Below are 22857 nucleotides of genomic sequence, written 5' to 3'. Positions count from 1 at the left end.
TACAAAAATGTGGAATTTTGCATTTTTTGCCAGAAAAAAATATCACGCATGTGTGTTTATTTGTTTTGTTGTTGTTTTTTTCCCCCAGGGGTGATCGCATCGACCCAGTGGTCCTAGAATATCGTGGGTGGGGCTCATTGGAACGGAAATGAAAAGTTCTAGTGCCCTTTTTAAGTGACCAAAAAAATGGATGGCAACTAGGCCTCCTCCCACACTCATTTTTTTCCCAAAGTCACCCGATCAAAATTTTGAGATATCCATTTTGTTCAGCACGGTCGAAAATATGATAACTATGTCTTTTAGGATGACTTAATCCCCCGAAGTCCCCTGGGGGATGGCTGAAAGTTATGAGCTTTACCCAATGTTAACATATAGTATTGGTTATTGGGAAGTATACAGACATTTTCAGGGGAGATTTTTTCTGGTAGGTGGGGGGTGTGTGTTGGAGGTTGTAGAAGAAGAAGAATAAGTTTATTTAACAAACAAATTACATGAATAAATAATTTTCCAAACTGGCAGACGGGGAGCAGGGCTCGAAAATTGTATGGGAGGATCTTTCCATGAAGGAAGTTTTCATGGGAGAAGGGACATTGCTATGAAGGGGGTGCCGGATTTCTCAGCATTATTAAAGAAAAAGATCATGAATTAAATAAAAAAACAAGTTTTTCAACAGAAAGTAAGGAGCAACATCAAAACTTAAAACGAACAGAAAATATTACGTATATGATTGGGTTCACCCCCAAGTCAATATCTCGCTCTTTAAGCCAAATATTTTTCAGTACTTTCATAAGAGCTATTATTCTAATTAACGGCCTTTGTGAATAAGGGGTCATTTTTAAAGAATTGGAACAAAATTCGAACTTTAGCTTAAAGAGTAAAGTATTGACTAGTAGGCGAACCCTCTAATATACGTATTAAAAAACTATGAATATAGAAGTTCGTTACGTAAGTTAATTCGTAAGTTACGTATATTTATTACTAATAAAAACGTTCGTAAATAAAATTAAACAAGTACCGAGAAAGTCATTTAACCAAATAAAAGTAAAACTAATATGCAAATTTTTTTTTTAATTATTCATGTACGGTGAGCCAAAATCAAAACCTGCATTAATTCAAAAACTTTCAAAAATTAAATAAAAAAAACAAGTTTTTTAACTGAAAGTAAGGAACGACGTTAAAACTGAAAACGAATAGAAATCATTCCGTATATGAATGGGGCTGTCCCCTCCTCAACGCCTCGCTCTTTACGCTAAAGTTTGACTTTCTCACGACTCTTTTTTTTAACAATAAAAAAATTTAGCGTAAAGAGCGAGGCGTTGAGGAGGGGACAGCCCCTTTCATATACGAAATAATTTCTATTCGTTTTAAGTTTTAACGTCGTTCCTTACTTTCAGTAAAAAAAAATTTGCTTTTTTTATTTAATCAAACAGTTCGTGGTAACGAACTGTAAGTAAGGAGTGACACGGCTCAATGGTAACCGAAACTCTAAAAAACGGATACCAAGTCTTTGCCATAAAAAGTTAAGCGCCTGAGAAAATTTGGCTGTTTTAGAAAAAAGGTGGAAAGACCCCCTAAAAGTTATAGAACCTTAATGAAAATCACACCATCATATTCAGCGTATCAGAGAACCCTACTGTAGAGGTTTCCAGCACCTGATCGTATTGACCCAATGGTCCTAGAATATCGTGGGAAGGTTCATTGGAACTGAAATTAAAAGTTCTAGTGCCCTTTTTAAGTGACCAAAAAAAATGGTGGGCAACTGGGCCTCTTCCCACGCTCATTTTTTTCCCAAAGTCACCCAATCAATATTTTTCGAAAGCTATTTTGTTCAGCATGGTCGAAAATATGATAACAATGTCTTTTAGGATGACTTAATCCCCCTAAGGCCCCCTGGGGAGGGCTGAAAGTTATGAACTTTACCAAATGTTAACATATAGTATTGGTTATTGGGAAGTATACCGATGTTTTCAGGGGGATTTTTTCGGGTAGGGGGGAGGGGGTGATGTCGGAGGATTTTTCCATGAAGGAAGTTTTCATGGGGGAAGGTATATTGCTGTAAAGGGGGCGCCGGATATCCCAGCATTATTAAAGAAAAAGATCAGAAATTAAGTAAAAAAAACAACAAGTTTTTTAACTCATTGTGATTATGGGGTCATTTTTAAAGAATTGGAAAAAAATACAAACTTTAGCTTAAAGAGCAAGGTATTGACCAGGGGGCGAACCCCCTAATATACGTATTAAAAATCTATGAATATAGAAGTTTGTTACGTAAGTTAATTCGTAAGTTACGTAGATTTATACTAACAAAAACGTTCGTAAATAAAATTAAACAAGTTTCGAGAAAGTCATTTAAACACATAGAAGTAAAATTAATATGCACATTTTTTTTTTAATTATTCATGTACTGTGAGCCAAAATCTAAACCTGCATTAATTCAAAAACGTTCAAAAATTAAATAAAAAACAAGTTTTTTTAACTGAAAGTAAGGAACAACGTTAAAACTTAAAACGAACAGAAATTATTACATATATGAAAGGGACTGTCCCCTCCTCAACGCCTCACTCTTTACTTTAAAGTTTTTTATTGTTAAAAAAAAATAGAATTGTGAGAAAGTAAACTTTAGTCTAAAGAGCGCGGCGTTGAGGAGGGGACAGTCCCTTTCATATACGTTATAATTTCTGTTCGTTTTAAGTTTGTCCAATAAAAGTCAGACATACTCCCGCCATTTACCCGTGCAGCCCCAGCCCTATGGGCAAAGGTCGTAGTGTATGTCCTGGGAGCACAGACCATTCTATAGATAGAGTTGTCATAGAACTTCAATAGGTTCTCATTCAATCTGAAACTGAGAGGATTAGTGCGCCTTGTGATATTTAAAAATGATAGGAGCATAATAAACGCCCCACTCACGCATGTATTTCCTTCAAACAAATCCAATCAAAATTTTCAGATAGTTATTTTGTTCAACTTAGTAGAAAGCTCTGGAAATTAGGTCTTTGAGAATGACCTAAGGGTAAGAGTTGTATTTTATGCCCTGGAGGCATATAAGGTGTTAATAGAAAGCGTTGTCGTTTCTAAAAGTGTTCATTGGGTTGGAAATCGAAAGGCCTAGTGCCCTTTTTAATAGTCGAAAGTGATTGGAAGGCTTGACATTTTTATAGTTAAGATCGATGTGGGTATAATGTATTATTTTTCGTTGTTGTTGTTGTTTAGGCCAGGGCACTTCGTATCGAAGGAGTTGTCATGGGAACTTTGAATAGGGCTCATTCGATTGAAAACAGAAAGGGCTGATGCCCTTTTCAATAGTCTAAAGTGATTGGAGGGCAACTAGTCCCACTTCCACTCCCACCCTCCCGTATGCCCATTATGTTTAAAAACTAAATGTTGCCTTAAGAGTAAATCAAAATTCACTGTGATAATGTTAATTCCCAATAAGGCATCTCAGCAGTATCCCAAGAACGACTGAGGGTGTTTAGTTCAAACTTTCGGGGCTACTTCTGCTCTTAAAATTTAACCAAATCAAAATAGCGTAAGTTTATCCAAGCAATCAAAGAAAGTAAACAGATTTTTTTTGCGAATGATGTCCAGTTTTCCATTTCAGGTCAACTAGAGGAGGTATGAAACTAAATTAAACAGTACTATTTGTGTCCAAAATTTTAAAGGGTGCATGTTGTTAAAAATTGCTGAAAATTTTTCTCCAGCATGCAAATATCAGGCCAAACTATTAAGTCTTACAAAACGAAAAGATTTAAAGTATTATTTTCTATTTCCCCGAAAAGACTATGTCAATATAAAACGAACAGAAATTAATTAGAAAAATTTTTTCCCCAAAATAAGTTTTTCAAAGAAAAGTAAAGAACTCCATTAAACAGAAAAATAGCAAAAACAAAATCAAATAATCTACCAAGCGTGAAACTACCACAAATCAGAATCGATAAATAAATTAAACTCAAAACGAGCAGAAATTAACATAAGTTGGGCGCAAAACCCCTGTGCCTTCCCAAGGCTAGAACAAAATTTGCACTTTACTGAAAAATACAAATGAATGTGAATTGTCAGTTTAATATACATATACTGATATTTAGTAGTCAAAATGCTAATATTATTTGATTTATCAGTTATACAAGTAAAAACATTTAGTTTTTTTTAATTAATAGTAACTAAATATTGACAGGGGTCACTCTTTATTTGTAGTATTCTTTTCACAGTTTTTTTCTGAGTTTTCAACTCTGACTCTCTTAGATCCAAAGTTTGTGGGCCATCCTCTCAGTATCACCCCCAATTACTCATGTTCAAATTTAGTTTTCGTATAAGAATGATGGTTATTAGTAGAGTAGTACTTTATACTTCTACAAGACATATAGGAATTACCATGTTATTCTACGACTTTATGTTCCTTCCCATGCTATTTGCCTACAGCTCTACACCTTTTCAAAGAGAGTAAGTAGAACCTGTCAAAGAGTTTGATAACCTCTAGCTTAAAAAAAGTTGAAAAAAAATGTCAAAAAAAAATGCTCATTACAAACATTATTTTTCTAGTAGTAAAGGTCACGACTAACATTTCTATATCATTCTCATTTTGAATTTGGAAAATATTAAATGTGATTTTCTTATGTTTTAAGTATGCAACAGGTTAATCTAAGAGATATAAAAAAAAGTAGAAAAAATATATCATGTTAAAAAATAAAAATAAAGTTAAAAAAAAATTCAGAAAAAATTCAAAAAACAATTGGAGCTTCGGGATAGGGACCTGTGGGGGTTGAGGTCCCTGGTGGTTAGGGTCATTGCTGCTTATGATCCTTGATGGTTCGTACTCATATACACCTCACTACTTCATTTGTAAGGATTTCTCTGGATTGTTCTGAATTTCTTTATTAAAATTCTTTTCTTCCCATCTACATCTCTATTAGTATCAACTTTTTAGTACACTATAACGTTAGACCCTATTTTAGATTGATAACACTGTTCAAACGTCACTTGTGTATTATACAGAACACATCGAAGAAGTAAAGCCAGGTCAACTCACAAGGTCATTCTATCATCGTTAACCATTTTCATAGATTGACGCTCTTTCAAATTTATAATAAATAAGCTATGAGTTAACAAGCCCTTCGGGCTTACCTTAACTAATAATTAGTTTAACCCTTTTTTACCACCTTCATTCAATCCAATTCGCAAATTTTATCTAGCTCTGTTTTGTTTTCCTATTAACTCTGTTTTTAACTAGCTGAAAGCCTAATAAGTCACTATGTCAAAATCAACGATGTTCAAACTGCAGCAATGCTAAGCTGTGTCTTTGGCAGCAAAACTGAAAGCCTTTTACAGTCCAATTCGCAAATGCTATACACTTTTTTCGCAGACAGAGTTAGCTTTTACGCAAAATGATATAAAACCATATGCCAATCAATTCTAGACACGATGCATTCTTAATCAAGCCCGATGAGATTCCTTTAAGCTAAAGGTTATCAAACTCTTTGACAGGTTCTACTCACTCTCTTTGAAAAGGTGTAGAGCTGTAGGCAAATAGCATTGGAAGGACTATAAAGTCGTAGAATAACATGGTAATTCCTATATGTCTTGTAGAAGTATAAGGTGCTACTCTACTGTCATTCCGGGAAGGGTACACCATTAACATTATTTGTCAAGGGAAGGGGGTGAATGAAATATCAAGTAAGTTCCCAGCTACCATTGTTCTGCTTTTAAAGACGACTCCTTCGGTTAGAAACTTTAATAAGGGATTCCCAAATCCCTCCTTCTTGTTTGAAGTCAGTACATGAACATAATCGTTTGTGTTGCCGCACACTTAGCATGTTACTGAAACAAGAGGAGAGCACCCATACTGCACAATAATTGATGGCTTAGTCCAAAATCTTCCTTCAGATTGAACGGAGGTTAGTTAATAGATTCCTTTCCCCTCCTTCCATGATTTATCTGAAAAGCCCCTCAATTAAAGTTAAGTGATTCATGCATAAATTTATATCTTCAAGAAAGAATTTTCTACCAAGCGGCATTATCACCATTTCAGAAATTTAACTGAATAGTATTTGAGCCCTCTTCATACCAGAATTGTTATTCTGCCCCTCAAGATGACAGAAACCACCAATTATCTGTGGCACGATCTCTTGTAAAAAGGGCACTAGAACTTTCAGTTTCTGTTTGACTAGGCCGTCGTCTGAAAATTTTAGAATAGTAGCTTGATTTAATCAGCCATGGAAGAAAACTGTAATGTGTATGTGATCTATTTTTGTGAAAAATTCGAACTTCCACATTTTCTAGACAGGGGCTTGAAACCTCTGCTATAGAATTCTCTGATATTTGAATTTGATAGTCTAATTTTCATCAAAATCAATCCGTTTTAGAATGTTTTTTCCTTATTCTTCAATCATAAAATTTTCTCAGGGTAATTACTTTTGATGGTAATTCTAGATTTAACAATTTTTAAACTTTTGAATCGGCATGAATATTAGATTATTTATTTATGTGCTGTTATCAAAACTCTTTTTTTCAAAGTATAGGCTACTAGTAGGACGGGCCACTTTTCGCCTACAGTTCATTACCATGAACAGTCTGATTTCGTCTAAGCTAATATTTTAATTTAAAAAGAATGATAAAAACTTTTTTATCCTACTATCCAAAGTCATGTGCAGAGGACAGTCCAAGCCAAAACATTAATTCCTAGGACTGCGCCGACCTACAAAAGGCATTATGCATAATCAGGTTCTATTTAGCGGATAATCAGCTTTAATTTCCACTAAAAATAAAAAAAATAAAAAACTGAAACTCGAAATCTTATCTGTTGCCGTTGGCGTCACTCCCGGCAAATCGCAGATAAGAGTCGTTTAGTGACTATTGGTATCGGAGAAAATTTTGGTGACTATTTAGTATAGTTAGAAATTTTATTGGAACACAATCAAACATTATGGCTAACGTAAGAGCTACCAAATCTGGATTTGCTGCCGAGGCACAAAGAAAGGTAAGCATATGCAGCCTTTTTTTTCGCAACTTCAAGTTCAAAATCCAAATAGTACGAGATAAAATAAAATCAATATACATGTAAGGACGTTGTCTTGATACGATGAAAAAAAAACTAGGGATATTGCATAGCAGAAATCAAAAATAAGTAGAGTAGGTAATAATATAGCCCCATATTGCGAATGATTGCTCTTTTTGGCCATCAATCTGGGACCAAACGAAAAACAAGTCGCCTCCTATGGGGTGGGGTGAGGTTATAAGGAAGGATTTAAGGGAAACTGGACATGGGAGGAGGTCAAGAGTGAAGCTTTGAGTAGACTGGGGTGGGGAATTATGCGCAGCTTTTTTGGTCTTAAGTAGCTTGGTACTGGATCTAGTTTATGTAGCAGCATATAGTGACAGTAGCAGCATATATGAGGGAATAATACATCTTATAAAAATAAAATAAAAGCAAAATGATAAAAATACAAAATAAAGAAGTAGCTGATCATATTTTATCAAATTCCATCCATCAAAGATCAAGTCCCCGCGCTTTGATTCCATAATTGTATGGCACATCGGTTCAAATTGCTAAAAATAGAAGTAAGTCATAACCGTGAATTGGGAATATATCTACCTTATTGCCATGCCTTTCAATATTTTATCGAAGCTTTATTATATTAAAAAAAAATTACTGAAGTCTGTCAAGCGTAAAACTTTTGAGTCATTTCAGGGACTAATAAAAGTGTTAGGATATAAGGACTTACAGAGCTTTTTGATTCTTCTTACGAAAAATTACTAGGTGAAATTAAGATCTTTCCTGAATTTTGAGAATCCAAATGAATAAATCATCAAATTCCCAAAATTAATAATGGGAAAAGTCGTTTGACAAATGAGCCTTTTAGAAGCTAATCTCGTCATGATTAATTTTTCAAATTTGTTGATTGTTTTAACTTAAAAGGATTTCAAAATTATTTTGAAGGGAAGGAAATCCTTAAAGGGAGACTTTTTTACACTATGTAAGGTAAATAGCAGTACTTATCAAATGTGGTAAAACTCAACAAACAAAAAACTATCTAGTCCTAGGGATATTTTCTCAAAACAAGGATTATAAAAAAAAATTGGCCAAACCTTTTCCCCATCATTCTTTCAATAAGGTTTTAAAAGCCAACTTGACCAAATTCATTTTAAGACGTGCTTGCAAACAGTTTCGATTCTCAACCAAATAAGTAAACCATACACTGTTTACAATTAGTGCCCATTATGGTTTATGCACTATTATGAAAGCCAGCTTTTTTTCTGCTTTTTTTATGGATTTTGTTCAAAAACATAGGGTGGGGGATCCTATAGCCCCCTCCCCCTTTCAGAAGAACTTGAAGTTTTTCCGATTGTCTTTTTTTATTTCTTGTACGTTCTGTGAAAATCTGTTGATTTTTTTTAAATTTGGGTGCATCTCCCCCAAAAGATTCCAAATAAACTCTCATATGCATACCTGGCTGTGTCAAACTAGCCTCCGGACAGTTAAAAATGTAATACAAGAGAATGGACCTAAGAACACAAACAGAATTCCGATTTTGGAGGGGTCCAGATTGTTTTTTTTTGGGGGGGGGCAAGGGATGGATCTTTACAATGCTGTAATATCAAAGCAGATCTACTCAACAATGATACAACTTGGATAATAAGAAAATACTAAGTAACGGTAGCGGCAGCCAGTAAAATTAAATAAAGTACTCATCACAAAGATTCTTTCCATAATTCGTTATATTATACGATTCGTCTGTTTTTGTGTTTCCCCATCCCCTTTGTCGAGTAAATTTCCACGTATATTTCCGTCCCCAAGATCCTTTTTTTAAACTAACAAGTGATTAATACTTGACCCAACAAAATTATTCAAGAGTATGTTTTCTTCCTTTTTTTCCTTCCATTTTTTTTTTTTTTTTTGTTTCTTATGTGATTATGTATAGCGAATGTTTTTAAGCAATCCTGGGAGGAAAAAATAGAACTCATCAAAATAGAAAACTAAAATAATTAAATCTACTGCCCTAAGCCTAGCAGTTGGATATACAAGCAGTTTAAAGTATTATTGAACTTGACGTACATGAATATTTATCGACAGTCCATCAATTGCTTTTAGTACTGAAGAAAAGAATAATTTTAGTATTTTACAAAGGATAAAATTCAAATTAATTCACACAATGACATCAGAAGATGTAAGAGTCAATAAGCTTTGCCGCTCCCATCAAAGTTGAGGTAAAAGACTATCGACCAAGTTATTTGGAATGCATCATAAACACATATTAATAAAATTATCACATGTTACCGTAATAACGCTGACTTAGTAAAGGGCAACGTCTCTTATGAATAATTGCTATTATCATTCTAGCCTCATCATACAGAGCGTCTGTTCGCAAAAATGTGAGATTGTAAATTCTAGGAGTTCTGTTGCCTTTTTTAAGGGCCAAAACCGACAAGGGCAGATCTAGAGCAAAGTCTTGGGGGAAGGGGGTGGAGGTATTGTGACAAGGGTGTTAATAATTGACCAATTTGCTAGTTTAAAAAAATGGAATGAGGGTGCTAGAAAACTCTTGGGTCAGGGCCCCCAAGCCCCTCTCCCCCTGGATCCGCCTCTTACATCGATTGTAGAAAGCTGACACCCATTCATTGCCCCATAATATCAAGGCGTGCCCACAACCCCAAATGGTACTGTAATATAAACTTAATTGTTCGTTTTAATCATAATGTTTGAAAGGGCCAAATGTGTTCCCAAAAGTTGACATTGTGCATGAAGTTCTTGGGTCAAGGGCCCAAACTATAAAAATGCCGAAATGAAACAGACTTCATGCGTATATTTTGATAAGAAAAAAATAAAAAGTGTTTCAAAGAAAATAAAGAGCCATAGGAGATCAGAAATAAAGTCATTCTAAGACGAGTAGAGATAGGCAAATAGTTATCCAAACTTAAAGACGAATAGAAATTATTATACATTACACCCAAAAAACGGAAATTAAGATGTATAATCACATCAAATATTAATATCGTGGATACTGCTGTAGATGAATAAATAAATTGTAAAGCGAGTGGAAATTAAAATGAAAAAAAAGTCAAACTTAAAACGAACAGAAATTGCAACATGGTGGAGAAGAACTAATACCCTATAAACCTTTTGAAGGCTACAGTGTCATTAGCTCTTTACTGAAAACGACTTATATTTCATGCAGTGTGTTTTTATTTGTCATAGATTCAACAGCAAAAAATCATAACAAAAAATTATAATATTATAAGCAATGTATCCACTTTTCTCTTCAAACAAACTGTAAAGCCTCGGTGAGTTTTGACATCTTCCTTTTTGTCGAAATACGGATTGGGAATTCAGTAGATCTCTCAAAAATTTGGCATAAGTGGAAACACTGATTACAAAACTAATCGTGCTTAAGTGGTTCTACTCCCCCCCCCCCTCTCTCTAACCCTTTAAACGACTCGAGTGTTATTTTTGCAACAGTTTTTATTCTTTGTCAACAAAAAGTTGACAAAGAATAAAAAAAATGAAAAATAAAATCACCTTAATAATCGAGACAGCTGGAAAGAAATACTGAAAATAGAGTGAATGTTTTATGTATAGTAGGCTTATATTAATCCTTGAAATTTTAGCAACTTTTTAATTTTTTAGAAAAGGTTATTTCAAAACAAAAATATTTAAAATATATTTGGTTTTCAACGAAGGACATATGATGCTACAACCTCTTGAATTGCTAGGGAAAAGTAGCTCTACTCCTGTTTGCAGTAATTTCTGTTCGTTTTAAGTATGACTTGATAATTCATTGTAATCTCTACTTGTTTTAGGATTTATTTATCCATCTACAGCAGTATCTGTCATCTTTATGTTTGGTTTAATTATTTGTTCTGGTTTCTGTTTGCTTTGGGTATAATTTATTCATTGTTAGAAATTTATGTTCGTTTTCAGTTTGGATTAATACAGGAAATTGTTTCTGCTCGTCTTAGCCTTTGATATTGCTTTTAACTTTTCTTTAAAAACTTCTTTTTTGGAAAATGTTAAAAAAAATTATCTTCTCTTGGTTTTGATAGCCTGGATGTACATAGTATCTTTTGATTTGGCTATACCCTCTGTCCTAGGACACGGAGCAACATCCATTTGACCCCACCCCCCTAAAAGTTTTCTGAAAGTTTCGACATGATACCCCAAACCGGAAAAGATACTACAGATCCATCATTTGGAAAATCTGGAAGAGTTCTATGTTTTTTATTTTCCTAGCTAATTAACTATAAAAGAGCTATAAGTCTCATATAAGGGTGAATCTCCAGAATTTTTACTGGAGGGGAAAGAGGGGTCCAGATCCGGAGATTCAAGGCCCATGGGCTATATAATAATTTGTTTCTCCAAATTATTGGGGGTAACTACCCCCCCCCCTTGTCTCCCGCAAAGGATGCCCCAGGTCTCATAGGAGCTCGTAGTGCACAATGTTTTGGTGGATCAGAGATATGTTGGATTAGAAATATCCGCTTATTTTCGTTTCATATTTTCCACTGGCTTACCCTATTCTTGTTTTCTCGCCTTTTTGACTTTATTTTTCATTTATTCTATTTTTTTCTTCTTTGCTTCATACGTGATTAATTAAACTCAGGACTAAAGGTGTCTGATCGCTTATAGACTTCTCAATTACTAATCAAGCGTGAAAACTTGGTCAACACATCCTCTCGTCTTCCTTACATCAGGAAGTTCTTTTCTTTAGACTTTCTGTAGAGTATCTCTTATTCTATAATGGTTCTGTCACACTAAGCTGTAGAACCTTTCACACAAGCAAAACACAAGACTAAATGCAATCTTGCGAAGCAAGTTTTGTCCGTAACGTAGGCAATACCAAGTATACTCGAACCCCACGTATAATTTTAAGTTACGCACGCTTACAATACGTTATGGCAAAGCCAATGTAACAGCAAAAAAATGTAAATTCTGGATGAACAATTAATTAATTTGAAAACAAAGAAATAGAATTTTCTTAGAAGTATTTTCATGATTGATTAAAGCTTAAATCTCCTTGCTAATTCTGAATTTATTATTTTGAATTTATTTGCTCACAATAAATGTGATGATTTAAATGATGATTCTGATGGTTTTGTAGATGTTATTAGTCTAGTGTGAAAGGCTCAAGTGTGGAAGTTTATACTTAACTTAACAAAGCTTAAACCTTTAGGATAGAAAATAACGTGCGTAGTATGAAAGCCGTTGAAGTATAATCATGCTTAGTAATTAATTTTGTTGCTACATAAATCAAGCTAATGCCTGCTGACATAAAAATATACAATTCTTCGAAAGAATTGTATACCTAATAAAAGGTATATATTTTTTTCGATTCAAAGAATACACTCAGTAATTACGAATGATTTGCGAGTCTTTTCTTTCGTTTTTCTAAAGGTTTATGAAATGTCATTAATTCGTTAGTTAGGAGTATAAATGAAAATAATCGTCTTAAAAGAACAAGTAAGATAATTCTTTTGTGGTTGCAAGTTTTATCAGTATATTAGAATAGTTTCCTTTTAAATGATTGTCTGACGTACACCTTATCAGAAAGCTTGTTTTTACGCAAACCACATTTGTCATTTCTTTTAATGCAAAAAAAGGAAAACACTTTACAAAAGCACTGTATTGTATAACTTTTAGTCAGAGCAAGAAATTAATTAGAAATACTCTTATTTTTGCATATCTTTTTAAAGAAAGTCGATTGCGATTAAAATGTCTTCCAATAGTGCAAACAAGCATCCTCAAGATTTAGTTTTTCTCCCATTCAAAATCTTTTTGCAGTTGTTTGGTGTGTGAAGTCCCCGGAGCCAAATATTTCACGTCTTTTGTAGCTAAATAAGTCATTTTATACGTTTTAAATTTATTTTCAAGCAGTTCTTGGTAACAAACTGTAAGTAAGGAGCGACTCGGCCCAACAGTAACAAAAAACGGAATTTTGATAACGATAGATACCTAAGCTTTTTTACTGATTCTAACATATACAACTCATTAAATTAAATATTACCAATCAAAAGCTACGAGTCTGAGAAAATATGTCTAGTTTTCAAAAAAGAGGAGAAATTCCCCAAAAAAATCAGCGATCCTAATGTAAATTACACCATCTGATTCAGCATATCCGAAAACCCTACTATTGAGGTTTCAAGCTCATATCTACAAAAATGCGGAATTTTTGTATTTTTTGGCAGAACAAAGATCACGGACGTTTGTTTATTTGTTTGTTTGTTTGTTGTTGTTGTTTTTTTTTCGCAAGGTTGATCGCATCAAACCAATGGTCTAGAAAATTGAAAGATAGCTCATTTGAACGGAAATCAAAAGTTCTAGTGGCCTTTTTAAATCACCAAAAAATTGGAGGGCAATTAGCCTCCCTCCCATGCCCATTTTTCTTCAAACGTGTCTAATCAAAAATTTGAATATAACAATTTGATTCAACATAGTTGAAAGGTTCAATAATTATACTTTTGGTTATGACATGACCCTCCATAGTCCCTGGGAAAGGGATTTTAAGTTACACAATTTGTCTATATTGTTCACATATAGTATTTGTTATTGGGAAATATACGGAAAATTGTCGGGTAGTTTTTTACGGGGAAGAGGGGAAGGATTTTCCACAGGGAGAATTTGCCGTGGGGATAAAGGTTTCGGGGCGTGTTTTTCAGGAGAAATGTTACGCTGGGGGAGGGGAGGGGTGGGGATTTCCTGCGTTGATTTGGAAAACGGTCAGAAAATAAATACGAATAACAAGTTTTTTTCTTCTGAAAGTAAAGAGCAACATTAGCTTTTAAAAAGAAAAGATATTGCTTTGTATACGAAAGGGCTTGCCCATACCTCAACCCTCGCTCTTTTCGCTAAAGCTTGATTTTTGTCTTGATTCTGTAGGAAAGACTACTCAAAAACAAAGGGCCGTTGATTTTAGTGGCAAGCATTCTTAAAGAACTTTGAGACTTTAGTGTAAAAATCATGGGTTGAAGAAGGGGCAGCCCCCTTCATTTACAGAATGATGCGTAAAAATGACGATATAGAAACTGGTTATAGACATGGTACCCCTAGACCATTATAGAACTTTAAAAAGGGGAAATTTTGAGGATATGTTCTATATCTAGAGAGACAGCTTTTATCCCCTTCGTGAAGATTGGATTTGAAGAGAAATTATTCAATGACAGGAAAAGATTTAATTTAAGGCAGAAGTGATGGTGGGTGAGCTTGATTGTTTGGTAAGTATTAGAGGAGATGGGTTGCCACCTGAGGAAATAAGGAAGCATATGAGGTAGGATAAGCGGTACAATGTTCTACGATTTTTACCCAATTTGGGGGGGGGGGTATCGGGAAAAATTATTTAAATTTTGCAGGGGAATGTAAATAATTGGTAGAATTAAAAAAAAGGATTTTTTCAATAAAGTTTGATTTATAAAAGCTGTTGGTGAGAATGATGAGAAAGAAGGCATTTCGGGAAATTTGAAGCTAGAAACATTTCTAAGACCACTGAATAATAGTCTTAAGTCGTTTTCATAGTTTGATGATAGATTTTTTTTAACTGTTTGGCATTAAGTGCTGTCGATTTTTGTCCCATCCCTTTTTGGCTTTCATCCAAATAAATTATTATTACTACGGTGTAGTTTCTTAACGATTGTTAATAAACTAGTGTTTAAACTTCCGAATAAAACAATTCAGCAGACTGCCAATTTCATCACTTCAAGGTTACTTAAAAAAAAAAGTAACATCAGAGGACTGAAGTAACGCGTTGATCGGGAAGCCTTTCTACCGTTAAATAACCAGGAATTTGTAACGGATGAAATGTGACAGAATTCTATAGGAAATACCGTTATACTAGTAAATGGTTCTTGAATGTAATAAAAATAGACCTAGTGATTGAAAGCCGATAACATTGCTGGTTTTACCACACCTAAGAAACGTTGGCACAAAGATCGATCACTGTCAAGAATGATTGTTTCCATATTTATCATTGTATCCACTAAATAGGCTGAATCATGGCGAAACTTGAGAAATACTCCAAAAGTAATTGTTTGTATAAGGCGTAGCATGACTTGTACTCAACAAGCGAAGCTTATCACTAAATGTATTCTTTCACGAAAAGTAGTACTTCAAACTTTTGGAAAATTACATATAGGTTATTTACCAATTGTCGCTTAGTAAAATTCGTGCCATTATATTGTGAAGTCTAGAGGTTACATCAAGGCTTTTTCCAGAGGGGTTACCCAGTTCCAATAAACCATCCCTTGAAATTTGTGTTCAAGTGTAAAAAAGCAAAAATACATATATCCATACTTGTCGTTGCCTTTTGTACAGTCTTCTTATACCCCCCCCCAGGTAAAATCCTGGATACGACCTTGGTTACCAAAAAGAAATTGTCTCTTCAAAAGTGACCTAAGTTTGGTTCAAGATGCGGCCACAGATAAACAGAGAGTCTACGTGTTAAAATGCTGTGACTATACAGTCTTTCTTTGTATTGGCTTAAAGTTTCATGCAAAAGAATCAATCGACTTATGCTTCTTTTTACCCTGGTTCAAAGTTCAATAAAGCAGCAATGTTTAAATACAACGGCGATTAAAACGGAATCTTTATTTGACCTCCGTTCCTGACACAGGCTTAAGGGATAATATAATTGGCTTTGAACAATACGTAAAAAAAATAACCAATGGAATGAAAGCAGACTTCTCAGAGAGAAATAAACTATAAATTCTCTTTATCTTGTTGGTTTGACGATGTCACACATGTGCTATAGAAGTGTGAAATTGAAATAAGGAGAACTTCAAATGGCAGAATCTAGCTTATATGAAACATCAAACCAAAGCGAGTAGAAATTATTACAAATAAGGAAATGGATATAAAACAGACAAAAATTAAAAAAAACTCGGAGAAGATGTAAGACGAATAAAATTGCTACGAATAAGGCTGGCATCGCCATCTCTTGCTCCTGCTCCCCGAAGGTTAGTATTATTAGCGCTTTACTGAAAACTAAAATGATATTACTGTTTTGCCAATTGAATTTCCAAAATATGTAAAATGTTTGAGTTTAAATGAAGAAAAAGACGAAAAAGGGCGTTTTAATATTCAAAGTAAATGAATTGTTACCTACGGCACTTTTCAACGGTTTTTTTCTAAACATTAATTAAAAAAAAACTTTCCAAAACATAAGTTTTTAAAATAAATTTAAAGAGCATTTTAAAGTTAAAATCAGCAGATACAAATACCTGTTAAATACAAACACAAAACGACCGGAAATTACTATTAAAGAATAAATGAAACACAAAGCGAACAGAAATTAAATAAACAATCAAACGAAAAAAACATACAATAAGTAATAACATAAATGAATAAAGAGTAATGCTTAAATTGAATATACAAATCAAGCTTAAAATGAAAAAAAAAATCTATTGAGGGTTAAATAAAACCCAAAAGGAACAGAAACTAAATAAACAATCAATGCAAACAAACATACAATAGGAGGGCTAGTTGTCCTCCGATTTCTTTTAACCCTGAAAAAGAGAACTTGAATTTTCAATTCCCAATCAAATGAGCCCTCTCTGAAGTTTATACGCGCATCCTTTCTATAAGAACCACATTTGTCGCCAGGGCATAATTTACAACACCTACCCCCGGGCCCTGGGGGGTTGTGTCGACACCGGATTTTTTGTTATATGGCATTTGAATTATTTCTAACGAATGGTCATCTCAAAATTTTTATCAGATGGGTTTGGGGGAAAGGGCGTGGGGGGGGGGGTGCTAGTTGCCCTCCAATCTCTTTTGACTCTTAAAAACTGAACAAGAACTTTCACTTTCCAAACAAATTAGCCCTCTCTAAAGTAAATACGAGCATCCCTTCCATAAAACCATATATGTCCCAAGGTATAACTTACAACACCCGCCCCATCCCCCTGGGGGGTTGTGTTGACACAGGAAATTTTGTTATGTGACTCTTCAACTATTGTTAACAACATGGCGAACTCAAAATCTTTATCTGCTGCATTTGGTGGAAAAAGGGCGTGGGGGGGGGGGGTAGCTACCCTCTGATCACTTTTTTTTCTTAAAAATTGAACTACAGCTTTCAATTTACAATCATGTGAAGCCCTCTCTGAAGTTTATACGAGCATCCCTTTCATAAGAACCATATATGCCCAAGGGCATAACTTACAATGCCTGCCTCCGGGCCCTAGGTGATAGTATTAACATCGGAGTTTTGTTATTTAACCTTTGAACTATTTTTAACAAAATTTTTATCTGATACATTTGGGAAAAAAGGACGTGGGGGAGGGCTATTTACCTTCCAATCTCTTTTGACTCTCAAAAAGTGAACTAGAACTTTTAATTTCCAATCAAATGAGCCCTCTCTGAAGTTTATATGAGCATCCCTTCTATGAGAACTATCTTGGCCCCCAGGGCATAACTTACAACGCCTTCTCCCGGGCCTGGTGGGTTAGGTTGACTCCGGAATTTTTATCACATGATCTTTGAACTATTTTTAACAAGACGGCTACCCCAAAATTTTTATCCGATATATTTAGGGAAAAGGCGAGGGAGGAATAGCTTCCCTTGAATCCCTTTTGACTCTTAAAAATTGACATAGAACTTACAATTTCCAATCAAATGAGCCCTCTCTGAAGCTTATACGAGCATTCCTTCCATAAGAGCCTTATATGCCCCAAGGGCGTAACTTACAACGCCCGCCCCGCGTTCCTGGGTGGTTCTGTCAACATCGGAGTGCTGTTATCTGACCTTTGAAATAATTTTAACAAAATTTCTATCTCAAAATCTTGACCTGATTCATTTGGGGAAAAATGGCTTGGAAGGAGGTAGTTACCCTTCGATCTCTTTTGACTCTGAAACAGTCAACTAGGACTTTTAATTTCTAATCAAATGAACCCTTTCTAAAGTTTATACGAGTGTCCCTTCTATAAGAACCTATATGTGCCCCCAGGGCATAACTTAAAACGCCTGGCCCCTGGCCCTGTGGGGTTGTGTCAACCCGGAGTTTTTGTTATATGATCTTTGAACTATTATTATCAAAATGGATACCTAAAATTTTTTATCTGATGCATTTGGGGAAAAACAGGGCTAGGGGGCTAGCTTACCTCCAATCACTTTTGACTCTTAAAAAATGAACTGGAACGTTCAAGTTTCAATCAAATGAGCCATCTCTGAAGGCTATACGAGCATCCTCTCCACTAGAACCTTATATGCCCCCAGGGCATAACCTACAACGCCTGCGATCGGGCCTTGAACGGTTGTGTCGACATCGGAGCTTTGTTATCTGACCTTTGAACTAATTTTAACAAAATCTCTATCTCAAAATTTTTATCTGATGCATTTGGAGGAAAAGGGCTTGGAGGTGGGGTTAGTTGCCCTCCAATCTCTTTTGACTCTACGACTTTTAATTTCCAATAAAATGAGCCCTTTCTGAAATTTATACGAGAATCCCTTCTATAAGAACCATATTTGCCCTCAGGGCGTAAATTACGGCCTGGCTTGGCTTGCCCCTTGGCACTGGGGGGTTGTGTCAACCCCGAAGTTTTTGTTATAGGATATTTGAACATATTTTACCCCAGGGCATAGCTTACAACGCCTGCCCCCAGGCCCTGGGTGATTGTGTCGACATCGGAGTTTTGCCATCTGACCTTTGAACTATTTTTGACAAAATGGCTACCTCAAAATTTTATCGGATGTATTTGGGGAAAAAGGGCGTTGGGGAGACTAGCTACCCTTTGATCACTTTTGACTCTTGAAAAGTGAACTAGAAGTTTCAATTTTCAATCAAATGAACCCTCTCTGAAGTTTATACGAGCATCCCTTCCATTAGAACCTTATATGCTCCAGGGCATAGCTTACAACACCTGCCCCCAGGCCCTGGGTGATTGTGTCGACATCGGAGTTTTGCCATCTGACCTTTGAACTATATTTAACAAAATGGCTATCTCAAAATTTTTATCTGATGCAGTTTGGGAAAATGGGCGAGGGGGGGGGGGGCTAGTTGCCCTCCGATCTCTTTCGACTCTGGAAAAGTGAACTAGAACTTTTAATTTCCAATCAAATGAGCCCTCTCTGAAGTTCATGCAAGCATCCCTTCTGTAAGGACCATAGTTGCCCCCAGGACATAGCTTGCAACGCCTGCCTTTGGTAGGAGGGGGGTGTCGATCCCAGAGTTTTTGATTTATGATCTTTGAACTATCTTTAACAAGATGGCTACCTAAAAATTTTTATAGGAGGTATTTGGGGAGAAAAGGGCAAGGGGGAGCTAGTTGCCCTCCTATTACTTTTGACTCTTAAAAAGGGCACTAAACTCTTGATTTCCAATCGAATGAGCCCTCTTTGGAGTTTGTATGACGACCCCTTCCACATGAAGTGCCTCTGGGGAAAAAATAAGTAAATAATAAAACATAGCAGCCGTATGGCCGTTATTACAGGCAAAGCTATAGCGTTGCCTCTGATAAATATAACATAACATCCAAGGATTTGCTGCTCAAAATAAAAAATATTGTCCCGATTTTTGTTGGTTTTTGTTGTTTTTTTGTAGTTCGACAGGGCTACGAGACTGTTGTATTTTTGGCTTTGTTGCTGTATTTTCTACCATTTTTGAACTGACAAAAGCCCATGGCTTACTCCGTTTTTGTTAAAAATAAATAACTGTTGTAGTGTCGCCTCCAGCCGTTTTTTAGCCGTATAACAAATTTAGTAGTATAAGAAACTAAAATTCTTTTTCGAAAGTCTTGCTCCGTATTTTTTCATTTATTGTAATTTTTTTTTATGTATGTATTTTTGCAGATAAACAGTAAATATGATCCAGGGCTTGCACAGGAAGCATTGGAATGGGTAAATAAGCTGACTTCAAAAGTTCCAAACACATCTGGTGAACAAGAAAATTTCTATGAAGTTTTGAAAGATGGTGTCATCCTATGCGAGTAAGTAGATAAGCCTAAAAACGCGGAGTAAACTGAAGTTAAACAAGTTAGTGCGGCAGTGGAATGACCTGCCTACTCTGTTCCAACTTGCCACGCGTATTTACAAGTATATTTAATTTTTTATAGAGGAGAGGGGAGGGGAGAGATAAAAAAAACTACGAGTTGAAAATAATACCAGGGTCAGGTATGGAAGTAGAGGAGGGAGTTGCTATTTTTCATGCGCCTCATTTTCGAATTCTAAAGTTTAAATTGTTTCTGTAATTCCTCATTTATTTCTTCTTAATGTCATTTTTGGGTTTTTTTAAGTTGCTTCCCCCTCTGAATTGTCCACTGAACTGAATTTATTTTACACCTATCATAAACACAGAAATTGATGGAAAAAACAGCAGAAAAGAGAAAACAAAAAACATACACTTAATGGTACAGACAAAGCAAATACACATACACATTAGTAGGAGTTATGAGAGTAGAGGTAACCAAAGATGCGTACTACCTGCCAACTTAGAGTAATACTTGTCAAACAACTGAATGATTACAGCAAATGAATCAGATACTGCATATCGCCGGATCAGGTACGAATTACTCGTTCTCAGTGGAACTTGCAGCAGAAACTCCAAATATCTGAAAAAAGTTCTACGGATTTTAAATTTATCTTTTTTACGCAGAAGTTTCCAATATGGTGTTCAAGCACATGGTGTTCTGGGTGGTCAAGCATATACAAATGTGCGCTTCATTCATTGAGGAACTAAGTCACTAAAAAGAAATCATCTGAGAGGGAAAGGGCTTTCTACAGAAGGGGTAGATTTGTTGCAGCAAGCTCTATCCCCTTCATTCTATGTTGCTTTTTTTAATTGTTATTGTAATTTATTATATCTATAGGCCTATAATTTACATTTTTTACATAACCACACATCTCTCCCCTCCCAAAAATTGTGGTTTTATCTAAATTAACGAGGTTTTCTTGTTAAGAAACTTTGAAAAAGGGCGAATGCACATCATGCAAAATACTCTACTTTGTATTATTTGAAATAGCAACATCTTAGAGGAAATTTTATAAACGGTGATAGGAAAACGGTGCAAACCAAGATTAGAATATTAGAAGCTACAGTGATGACAGTGGTCAAATATGGCTCTGAAGCATGGGCGCTCCGAAAAGCGGATGAAGATTTGCTAAATGTTCGAGGCATTAGTCTGGTCTCCGTATGTAGCAAATTACTTATTATAATATGATACTTTTTAGACTGAGAGATGCCGTAGACAAAGTCTTAAGAGAAAAACAGTGTGGTTTTAGAAAAGGTAGAGGATGCATCGACCAAATTTTAACTCTTAGGTTAATAATTGAGAAGTGCTTGAATTGTCAAACACCTTTGGCCGTTAGTTTTATAGATTATGAGCAAGCGTTCGATTCTGTGGATAGAAAAGCAAAGGTTTTATCCTTGCATGGTATATCAGACAAATACATTAAAGTGATTAGTGCTATGTACGAGAAAAACACGGCTGCAGTTAAGGTAGGAAATGACGGTAGCAGCTGGTTTAGTATTAAATCAGGAGACGTTAAGCAGAGCTGTGTTCTGTCTCCCTTTATATGGATTATTTTGATGGATTTTGTATTAAGGAGCACAGGAAAGGCAATGGGAGACCACGGAATCAAATAGGGAGGAAAATTTCTCCTGGACTTAGATTATGGTGATGATTAAGCATCGTAGATGAAAATGTGAGCAAAATGAATAAACTTTTAGAGGTTCTGCGCGTTCAAGGTGCTAGAATAGGTTTGAAAATTAATGTTAAGAAGACTAAGTCACTAAGGAATAAGGAATAAGTGAAGATGAAAAGGTGACGCTGGGTAATGAAAAGATTCATCAAGTGGATAGCTTCACTTACCTTGGTAGTATTATTAGTAAAGATGGTGGGAGCACTAAAGATGTTAAAAGTAGAATAGCCAAGGCTCAGGGTGTTTTTTTCACAATTAAACAAGTTTGGAATAATAGGAAGATAAGTCTACAGTTACAGTGATGCGATGACAGTATTCACAGTTATTACAGTAGTCAAATATGGCTCTGAAGCATGGGCACTTCGAAAAGAGGATGAAGATTTGCTAGATGCATTCCAGAGAAATTGGTTGCCGAAGATTGTTCTTTTCGACCAACCGTCTAGGGCTAAGCGGAAAGCAGGTCATCCTCGTCTGGGGTGGGAGGACGTAATAAAGAAAGATTTAAAGAAAATGGGAACTTCGTGGGAGGGTGTAAAAATGGAGGCTTTGAATAGATTATGATGGAGAAGGAGCGTGTGTAGCTGTGTTGGCCTCAGGTGGCTTGGTGCTGCGGTGAGTTGTTAGCAGTAGTAGTAGTAGTTTTCCACAGAAGTTGCTTAAGGATTGCTCTTGGTACCCGGCTGACTGACCGTATTTCAAACAATAGGCTGTACGAAAAATGTTGTTCAATACTGCTCTCTAGGGCTATAATGAAAAAAAGGTTGAGGTGGCTAGTGCACGTTGTGTGGATGAAGGATTACAGATTGCCGAAGATTTTTCTTTTCGGCCAACCATCTAGGGCTAAAAGGAAAGCAGGTCGGCCTCGTCTGGGGTGGGAGGGAGTCATAAAGAAAGATTTAAAGGAAATTGGAACTTCGTGGGAGGGTGTAAAAAGGTAGGCTTTGACTAGATTGGGATGGAGGAGGATCGTACGTTGCTGTGTTCACCGAAGGTGGCTGGGTACTGCGGTGAGTTTTTAGCTGTAGTAGTAGTAGTGATAGAAAACATATTTACCAAAAATCTGATCATGTACTACAACTCTGATTTAGCCGCAAGATATCATCCATCCAAGTTTTTGGTTTTATATTTAGTCTAGAAATCTCAATGTGAAAACATCATAAATCTCAGGCGAAAGAAAACATACAAGAATATTTTTAAAAAATTTTCTCATGACCTCAAAAACTTCGGAATGAACTCACGACTTGGTAAAA

General features: G+C 35.5%; 1 protein-coding gene across 2 annotated transcripts in view; it reads left to right on the top strand.

Moving 5' to 3' along the window:
* Chd64 (transgelin calponin-3) overlaps positions 1–22857 on the top strand; it is a 55657-nt gene that overhangs the window by 11586 nt on the left and 21214 nt on the right. Inside the window, exons 1-2 of one of the 2 annotated variants that reach the window (XM_089096202.1) lie at positions 6816–6970; positions 19760–19896. In XM_089096202.1, the coding sequence (XP_088952328.1) occupies positions 6917–6970; positions 19760–19896 (191 nt within the window). In that variant the 5' untranslated portion in view covers positions 6816–6916. Of the gene's footprint in view, positions 1–6815; positions 6971–19759; positions 19897–22857 lie in introns of those variants that run through there. The other variant, XM_089096278.1, reaches the window with a different exon arrangement.

The sequence above is a fragment of the Artemia sp. Qi Xiang Cuo genome, chromosome 1 (genome assembly GCF_049724085.1).
Source record: "Artemia sp. Qi Xiang Cuo chromosome 1, ASM4972408v1, whole genome shotgun sequence".
NCBI lineage: Eukaryota > Metazoa > Arthropoda > Branchiopoda > Anostraca > Artemiidae > Artemia > Artemia sp. Qi Xiang Cuo.
This window is presented reverse-complemented; position numbering and strand designations above follow the sequence as displayed.